The sequence below is a fragment of the Planococcus citri genome, chromosome 4 (genome assembly GCF_950023065.1).
Source record: "Planococcus citri chromosome 4, ihPlaCitr1.1, whole genome shotgun sequence".
In the NCBI taxonomy this organism is placed as follows: Eukaryota; Metazoa; Arthropoda; class Insecta; order Hemiptera; family Pseudococcidae; genus Planococcus; species Planococcus citri.
This window is the reverse complement of record NC_088680.1, coordinates 13998317-14008004: the sequence shown is the minus strand read 5'-3', so window position 1 is coordinate 14008004 and position 9688 is coordinate 13998317. Positions and strand designations below refer to the sequence as shown.

General features: G+C 37.8%; 1 protein-coding gene across 3 annotated transcripts; it reads left to right on the top strand.

Moving 5' to 3' along the window:
• Window positions 1–832: 832 nt before the first annotated feature.
• LOC135842718 (uncharacterized) lies at window positions 833–2695 on the top strand. 3 transcript variants are annotated; one of them, XM_065360309.1, is made up of 2 exons: window positions 833–984; window positions 1068–2695. In XM_065360309.1, the coding sequence occupies exon 2, from the start codon at window positions 1091–1093 to the stop codon at window positions 2522–2524; it is 1434 nt and encodes a 477-aa protein (XP_065216381.1). In that variant the 5' UTR covers window positions 833–984; window positions 1068–1090; the 3' UTR covers window positions 2525–2695. The 3 variants fall into 3 exon arrangements, with proteins under 3 accessions (XP_065216381.1, XP_065216380.1, XP_065216382.1); XM_065360308.1 differs by having other exon boundaries at window positions 837–988; XM_065360310.1 differs by having other exon boundaries at window positions 837–992.
• Window positions 2696–9688: the final 6993 nt, after the last annotated feature.

The following is a 9688-nucleotide window of genomic DNA, read 5'->3' as shown; positions in this document are numbered from 1 at the left end:
TCACTCCCAATTAAAGCGGTCGCAAACGAATCAGTCTCTTCCAAGTTCCAATCACTCGCGAACGACACCGCCAATTTATTAATTTTGTTCTTATGAAAATTTTCGCGCTCGATTTATGATCGTGAATGACTCGTTTTTGATCCAACGAATCATTCGCGAACGACTGAATCATACTTTGAATATGAATGAAATAATACTTGAATTTCTGGAGGACTTTCGTAAAGTGAGTTGATGAAAAAATGATCAGCGATTTCGCGAATGATCCGTTTTACATTCAGTCGAATCATTCGCGAACGACTGAATCATTTCACGATAGGGAATGAAATAACACCTTAAAAAATTGCTTGATGGAGGTTTTTGAAGTGAATTAACGAAAAAAGTAATCAGCCGAGTAGTGAATGATTTGTTCAGAATTTCAAACGAATCATTCGCGAACGATTGGATCATTAGAGGAGTACGAATGAAGTTCTTTAAGAAGTATCCTGAATTAGGTCTTAGGTCTGTGAAAAAAAATCATGACTTGGCTCTTCAAGTAGGTACTTGTTTCAAAATCCACGTATCGTTCGCGAACGAATGAATCATTTTGGTGAATATGAATTATTCATTAATACTTACTACGAGTAGAACCAATTTTTCCAATTATGTAGTCTCTTCAAATTGAGACTTACAAGAAAATGATCAGCTGATTCGCTGAACATTTTTTTCCTGTATTCAACCTCATCATTCGCGAACGACTGAATCAGTTCAACTTCAAGTACCTACCTATATAAAACGAATGAATAAATACTTCAAAAACTATCCCTGAAGTTTGTAATAAAATTCCCAAAATTCATTCATTCGTCGCTCTCTGGCCAGTTCAGATCAGGATATTCTCAGTGGTTCCCAAAATGCACTCGAGAAAATATTATCTTATCAATCGAATCAACTTATTATAGATTAAGTTTGTTCATATTTTCCTCTCTTAGTTACCACATCCATCTACTAGTAAGTAGGTACATCCTTGTACATCACAATTTATAAAACTTTCTAGAAAAAAATCCAATTCTACCATTTTTTTCACTCCACAGATCGATCAAAAAATCCTGCAGCGATGAACCAACTCCTCTCAACCACTGTGCTGTTGTTCAGCTTTAAATTGAGCGAGGTAACAATGATGTTTCCCAACGCTTACGATGTTCTCGTCGAACTGCCTTTTTTCGTAGACAAGACCGAAATGTTGAAAACTCTATTCGACGACGAACAACCATCCCAAGCAGGTAACCCTTTCTATTACATAACTTGTCCCAGAGGTTTCGGCAAAACGATAAATCTCCTCATGGTGAAAAGTTTCGCCGAAATAATCCTCGACGAAAACGGCCATCCTAAGAATTACACCGAAACCGAAACATTCGCCAGATTTAGCAAGCTGAATATCGCCAAGCACGACAACATTATGTCCAATCATATGGCTCGGTATCCGGTCATCATTATCGATTTGTCGGATATCTTCCATTACGGTACGTCTTTGGAGGATACCTGTTTAGCCTTAAATACCATCTTATGGTTCGAGCTGCAAAATTACATCAAACTGCATGAACTGGACAAACACTTGGAGAAATTCGAAAAACCCGATCGACAGTTCATACAGAACATCCAGAGGAAAAACTTCACCGCCGAACAGGTACAAATGGGGCTGTATCGATTGACCAAAATCTTATACGAATTATTCAACGAGACCAAGGTGATTATATTAGTGGACGAGTTCGATACAACTGCCACTTTATCCTTACTGACTACCAAAACGTATGCATTAGAGGCGAATGCCATGATAAATGGTATGCTGACTCAGGCATTCGAATATGCTCGTAAATACATCAAACTAGTGCTACTTACAGGCATAACCACACTTTCGTACAGCTCGGATCCCAACAAATTGCATAACACTCCTCATTTTCCTTTCTTGAACGATCACCAATTCACTGCTTTCTACGGATTTGGCGAGCAAGACGTGGATAAATTATTCGATAAATACGAATGCGACGAAACCGAAAGAATCCAAGTACGCGAACGTCATAAAGGATACTCGAGTTCTCAAAATGGAACCATTTTGTATAATTCTTTTTCCATGGTTAATTACTTTATGAATAAAGAAAATGATACCAAGGTAGCATCCGAAGCTGTGGTAAAGAATGCTTTTAAACAACGCACACCCTTGGGACCGATGTCTAATTTTTTAAAGAACTCCGAGTTCCGCAAGCATATCGAGGATTTATTGGAAAAAGGCAAGTTTACGTATCCGATATCCAAGATACATCATCCTGATGCCATCAACACGTTGATGATGCTGAAAGGACGTCGATTTGCTGGCACCGAACCCATCCATGTACCTACATTCTTCACTTTCTATTTCGAAATGGGGTATTTTAGTCACTTCGGTGGAAATCACACTTACGTTCTTCCCAATCAAGAAGTCACCGAGACTCTCGATGCAATTATGAAAGTTTACAAAGAACTGAGTGCTCAAACTACTCCGTCGAGGGTGTGAATCTATGCGACCTTGAATTTCTCCTTAGGCCTTTGGAGACATCACTTCGGAGAGTTTGAATGATACAGAAAGCACAGTCTGGAAATATCATAGGAGAGGAAAGTTTTTTTTTTGATTATGTTTCATTTACTTATCAGTATTTTTCAATACATCCTCGTGTTTTAAACTGAATTTTGATTCCATCATATTTTGTTAGTTTTCAAAAAAACAGAGCTCATTCTGATTCTAAAAATAGTTGGGCCTCAAATTTAAAATTGGAGCCTCCATAAGGGTCAAATTGCAACACCCTCATCTGCACAATCACCATTTTGAGTCCCAGCTCTCTCTCTGAGGGTTTAGTGTTGCTTTTGAGGGCAAACGGTTATCAGAACCAAAATCAGCAACCCTCAAAATCTAGATTTTGACACCCATATTGCATTTTTCTGAATTTCGAGGTCCAACCCCCTCCCCTCGGGGGTTAAGGGTTGATTTTAGGGTTAAATGGGGTTCAGAATCGGAATCAGCGTCGCCGAAAATATAGAATTCGATACCCATATCGATTTTTTCAATTTTTTTGAAATTGGCATTTGCCCCTCCCCTCCTTTTGGGGCAATTTTTCTACAATTTTCAAAAAGGGCAAAAATTTGAAAAAAAAATGCAAAAATGAGGAAGCTTTTTGTCTTGACAATTGGGATTTCTTTCTGTAAATAACAACATCAACTCTTTCCAAATTTCAATTTGGGACGCTTGCACCCCCCTCCCACCAATTTGGCAAAATTTTGAAAAAAAAAATGAAAAACCATGTGACATATCGTTTATAGTGTTTTTGATAGCGCTGATTTCGAATTTCTACTCAATTTTTTGGTAGGGGTCTCCTGTGTTCCACAAAAGGACCCCCAATTTCAAAAAAATTGAAAAATCCGTGTGACCTATCATCTGCTAGGTTTTTAGAGGCTCTGATTTCAAATTCAAGCCTACTTTTTTGATTGGAGCTTCCTAAATTCCATAATAGGACCCTAAAGGCTAAATTTCAAAAAAATTGAAAAATTCGAGTGACATATCGTTTGCTGGGTTTTTGCAGACGCTGATTTCAAATCTAGGCCTACTTTTCTGATTGGAGCGTCCTAACTTCCACAATAAGAGCCCAAATTTCAAAAAAATTGAAAAATTCGTCCGACCTATCGTTTGCTATGTTTTTGGTGTTGCTGATTTCAAATTTAAACTTACTTTCAGGGTTAGAGCTCCCCAAGCTCCACAATAAGACACCCACATTTCAAAAAAATTGGAAAATTCGAGTGACCTATCGTTTGCTAGGTTTTTAGAGGCGCTGATTTCGAATTACACCTTACTTTTTTGTCTCAAGCCTCTTGAACCCCACAATAAGCCTCTAAATTTCATAGAATTGAAAATGTTTTATAATCTATGCTTTGTAGGATTTCCAGAGAAGCTTCTTTCCAATTTTGAACTCTTTTTATGATTCGACCTCCTCATTTTCCTCCTTTCTATAGAATCTAGGAGACTCGTATTAAAAAATCAAGTTGGAATTTGTTTATTTTGATGAGTCGTTTCATCGTTTGTGAACGAGTCCCAGCGTGAAGTTGGCTAAATTCTCCTGAAACTTGAAAAAATGTATTTGAGGTACAAATAAGTAAGAAATCCAGTTACAGAATTAGAGGTATGCATTTTTTATTTTTTGATTTCTTGATCGTGCTTTCTTTTCCTTGAACGAATTTCCTGTCACAATTTCAGGAAAGCTATATAGACAGAGCAGGACTCAAAAATATCGAATTTTCTCTTTCTTTCACCTTGAAAGATTTTTGATTCAAATAAAAACTCTTCTGGCTGATGCTCAGAACACTGAATCAACTTTTGACCAATTTAATTAATTCTATAAAACCAAGTAAATACTTCATTCGTGTTGATTACAAGTGCTGTTATATTCAGTGAATTCTTCTTCAAAAACATCCTTCATTTCAAGATTGGGAATAACAAAAGTACCACTTTGAGGTCCATGGCCAAGGTAACCCATCTCAAAACACTGCGTTATGAAAGTATCAACGTGCTGAGACGTAGAATCGTTGAATTGGCCCTCCCTCAACTTCTCCAATTGTAAAAGGGCGTCCGGTTTGTGCCGTTTATTCACCGGGTATTCCAAAGATCCATTTATGTATAAATCGTACATCTTGGCTCGAAATTCGTCATTTTTTAGGAACAGCGCGACTCTACCAAGCCAGTCACTTTCTTTGACATAAGTTTTGGCGTCGAACGGCTCAGAAGGTGACTGTTTTTTGGAATCGAATAGGTAATTAACGATGGAATGAGGATTGTATAGTAAAGTTCGTCGATTCGCCGAAACGTAGCCTTTATAGTGTCGATGAACAGCTTGTTTCTCAGAATCACTCAAGTGATGCTTGGTCAGCAGTTGTTCGACTTCTGTTTCGGTGAATCCATAAAAGGGCGTGAAGGGATGGATGCCGAGGAAAGGGTAGTGTTTGAGGACGTCTTGTAGTGGTTTATCGATCGAGTATGCTAAAGTGCTGAGGCTCTGTATGAGCACAAATTTAAGGTAAGGTTGGCCATGGACCATAAGGTAGGTGAGCATCTCGTTGATGGTTTTGAATACCCCGGTGACGTAATGACCTGGAGTTAGGTAAGAGTTGAAGGCAGTCTCGTCGTATTCGTCCATCAAGAAGATTACAGGTGTGTCGTTGTAAGTCCGATATAGGATTCGGATCAGTGTAAATAAACTCGTTTCCAAATCGTTCAAAGTTAGACTCTTTTTTTCGACTTTTTGTAAGAATTCCACGTCACTGAAGGTCAAGTGATCTTGAACAACTGGGTTTCTCAATCTGGAATGCGTGCTTAGTTCGATAGAAAGCAATGAATTCAAATCGGTGACCACCTCTTGGACGCTACCTTCTTGAAAAGCAACGGCCATAAGGTCTAGTTGCAGGACGATGTATTGAGCCAAATGCTCAGATATTAGCGATTTGTATTGAGCGATTTTCAAACCCTTGAAGATTTCGTACGCTTCGGTGTCAGTGGGATTTATCGGGATTCCCTCTTTATTGAATTTCTTCGCTGCGAATGTGTGCACCATGTCGATATTGATGCTTTTGGAGAATTGACGAGGGGCTGAGATGAAGTAGTATGGCTGGCTTGGGATCTCGGTGTAGTTTTGGTCGAAAAATACTCTCAGCAGTTCGCTTTTGTCTACGAAATCTTGTTGGGTGCGGTGCACTTCGGTGAATATGTTGCTTTTCACGGCTGATGAAGGTCGTGGCCATGCCAATAGGAGGAGGTGGAATATGAAGAAAAATATCATTTTTTAAAATTGTGTTATGGATAGGAAATGACCAATATAGCAGCACTAAACTAATGAACTGAAAATATGTATTTTAGTAGGTTCGTGTACAGTCTATGTATACTTTGATGCATCATTCCCCCGTCTTCTCTCTAGGTTATAAGAACATCTGACTGATGGATAGATTAGATAACGAAATCGAATCGTTTGAATTAAATTTTCAATTGAAAATTAATTAACGAGCAAAACTTGAAAAGTAAAATTGTTTATTCGGAACATTTTTTTTCCAAAGCTTCAACAACATTTCTTAAGAAAAAAAACAAAACGTGAAATGTTTCTAAAAAATTACAAAAAATTCGTGTTTAAAAAAATTACAAAAATTATTAATTTTTAAAAATAATGGAAATTTTTTGCATTGACAAATTTTAGAGGTCCAAATATTTGACACAAAATGAAAAATTTGAAAATTTTGACTCGTGGCCTCCTCCTCCCTCCACCCAACTTTTTACAACCCCTGAATTTGAGACCTTCAAAGCCCTCATCCGCCAACTTTAAGGACTATGAATTGAGTCGTTCGCGAGTGATTCGTTGAATTCAGAACGAGTTATTTACCATCACTACTCCGACAATGATTTTTTATGAGCACAATAATTATTTCGCACACTCTCCAAAAAACTGGTTCGAGAGCTGATTCAGTCGTTCGTGAATGATGAGCTGAGCTCAAAACAAGTAATTCAAGAGTCGAGGAATAGTTTTTTTTTCATAACTTAATTTTAGACAACAAGTGTTAAAAACCTGCTGAAGGGCCTAATAATTTTCAAAAAGTTGCTTGAGTCTTCAAAATGACTTGAACCCACCTGGATTCGACTTAATGGCGTGTAGAAATTGGAGGGCAGAGTAAATTTTGAATTTCCCCCTCTGTTTGATAAGATTTTATGGAATTTCAGAGTATTGAAAAATCCGCTGGAGGCTCCAGTAATTTCCAAAAAGTCGCTGGAGGCTTCAAAACGACTTGAAATTTACTTGCATTCGACTTCATAACGTATTGAAATTAGTTTACAGATAAATTTTGTCTTTCCAACAACATTTGATGAAATTTTATGGAAATTTAAAGTTTCAAACATCTACTGGAGGCTCCAAGAATTTTTCAAAAATCAGCTGAGGCTCAAAAATGACTCAAATCCAGCAACAGACGACTTATTAGCGAGTCTAAGTTGAAATGCAGCGTAAATTTCGAATTTCCAACTTCATTTGATGGCATTTTGTGGAAATTTCATGTTTCAAAAATTTGCTGGAGGCTCCAGAACGGCTCAAAACGGCTTGAAACCGTTTCCAATCAATTTGACAAGTCGAAAATAGGGTTTATCTCAAATTTCAGCTTTCTAGATCAATTTGTTAAAATTTTGATTTTTTTCATTTTTGGCATTTTTGATTTTCAAAAATTCACCAAAAATCGAAAAATATACTTTAGAACTTGAAATTTTGGCTCGTGATAAATTTTTGTATGCTCCTGTAAGAAAAAATGTGTCCCAGAGGATAATAGGGGGGGGGGTGCAAGTATAGAGATGCTCATATGCCGAACTGTCACGTATTCCTCAAAAGATTCATTCGTTCGCGAATCATTCATCTGAAATTTGAAACGAATCATTCACGATGACTAATCCCTGATCTTTTTTTCATGAACTCAGCTTACCTACACTTCCTCGAATTGTTGGTTCAATTTTCAAATTAGTATTCATATCACTCAGATGATTCAGATGTTCGCGAATGATTCGTTGAATCAAAAACAAATCATTTACGATTACGAATCAGATGATAATTTTTTCACAGGCACAATTTCATAGACTTTCCAGAAAAATTTGCTGAAGTATATCTATTGAATTGAATCATCCATATTCGTAAATTGATTCAGTCGTTCGCGAACGATGAGTTGAATTCAAAATGAATCATTTGAGAATTGTTGAGAAATTCAATTTTTCTGACTTGTGCGATTTATTAAATATAACAACTGTATTCATTGTTTTAGGAGAGATTCGCCCAATCCAGCTACGAGTCGTTCGTGAACGACCATGCCATCTTTTTTCAACTGATTGTTCGTAACTTATAGAAACAATTTTTTGAAGCAGTTTTGTTACGAAAGCCTAAAAAAAAGTTGGGAAACGTTTGAAATACACCTTATCTAATCAAGCTCATCAAAAGCTTGTGTTATGTGATACTAAAGAACTGTAAAAAGACATCGAAAAATACTGATAGGCCACATAAACTACAGTCTACGAGGAAAATTGAATATTCTCCTATTCTGGGAAAGCTATAGATTTTATTCCACAATGTGAAAATTCGATCGTCAAGATTCATCAATAGGTAAGCTATTTTCACACCAACTGGACTCGTTTCTAACACCACCAAAACTTATCCACTATCTGACTTCTTTTCGGTATTTGGATTCAATGATGACCACCTACGAGTACATCCTTCTGTTTCTACTCCTTCTCACCATCCCCGAGCTTATCTCAGCACTTCCCAGCCACTCATTCAAGGCAGCTTTCCAACAACCGTACTTCGCAGACAAAAGCGAACTACTCAGATTACTTTTCGAGCACAACACAACCGCTGCAGGCAAACACCACTTCTACTACATCAGCACACCTCGTCGAATGGGCAAAAGCGTCAACTTAGACATGGTTCACGAATTCGCAGCCGTCAATTTAGACTACTTCGGAGACCCTAAACCACCCAAAGAGACCCTAGCTTACGAAATTTTCTGCAAATTGAAGATCTCCCAGTATCCAGACATAATCTCCGAGCACTTAGGTCGATATCCAGTCATACATCTCGATATGATGGGCATAGCAACTCCGGATATCGAAATTGAACACTTGACCATCGATCTGAACACCATTTTATGGTACGAATTGCAACAGTATCCTCAACTGAAGGCATTACGCGACTGTCCTAATAAATTCGGGTTGGGTGAACGTGAGATCGCGTTTTTGAGGAACTTGCAAGATAAAAAACTGGATTTGTTGGAATGTGAAAGCGCTCTGTTGAATTTCGTGCACGTCTTGTACGAAGTTTTCCATCAACCTGTGATCTTGCTTTTGCACGATTACGACGAGACAGCTTTCGTCTCCTATATTACTCAGAAATCTTACGTATTACCGATATATCGTCATCTGAACGAGATGGTCACCAAAGCTCTTACTTTGGGCGAACCTTATGTCAAGATAGCCATCATAAATGCAGTTACCACTCTACCTTATGGTATGGATTACCTTTTGAGGCAATCCGTCACACATTATGCGTTTCTGGACGATCACCCTTTTACCCCTTTTTACGGATACACAAAATCCGATCTGAATTCTTTATTCGATAAATACGAATGCAACCAGACCGAACGTCAGACTGTTTTGGATTATTATCAAGGTTACAGAACAGCTAAAAATCAAACCATCGTGTATAATTCCATGTCGATAGCTTTCTACTTTAAGGATCGGTCTTCTAAGCGAGATGGACCGTACTTGCCTAAGAATTATTTTAAAACTTGCGATTACGCCGATCGCCTTTCGGTATTTACTAAAAATGATCTGTTTCGTAATTCTATCGAGACGTTGATACGAAATGGATCCATGATCACGTCGATAAAAAAAGCTCACAATGATGTAGATCTTAGTAATCTGGAAAGCATGAGGGATCGACGTTGGGAGGGTGCCTTGGCGCATCATGCGGATATATTTTTCACAGAGTGTTTCGAAATGGGGTATTTTAGTCATGGTCCGGAGGACCGATTGTTTGTTGTACCTAATCAGGAAATTGGAGAAGTTCTACGAGAAAATATCGATATTTATTATAGATTGTATAATACGTCCACGATACCTTGATTT

Coding starts and splice junctions, on each gene's coding strand:
- LOC135842718 (XM_065360309.1), top strand. CDS start 1,091: ATGAACCAACTCCTCTCAACCACTGTGCTGTTGTTCAGCTTTAAATTG.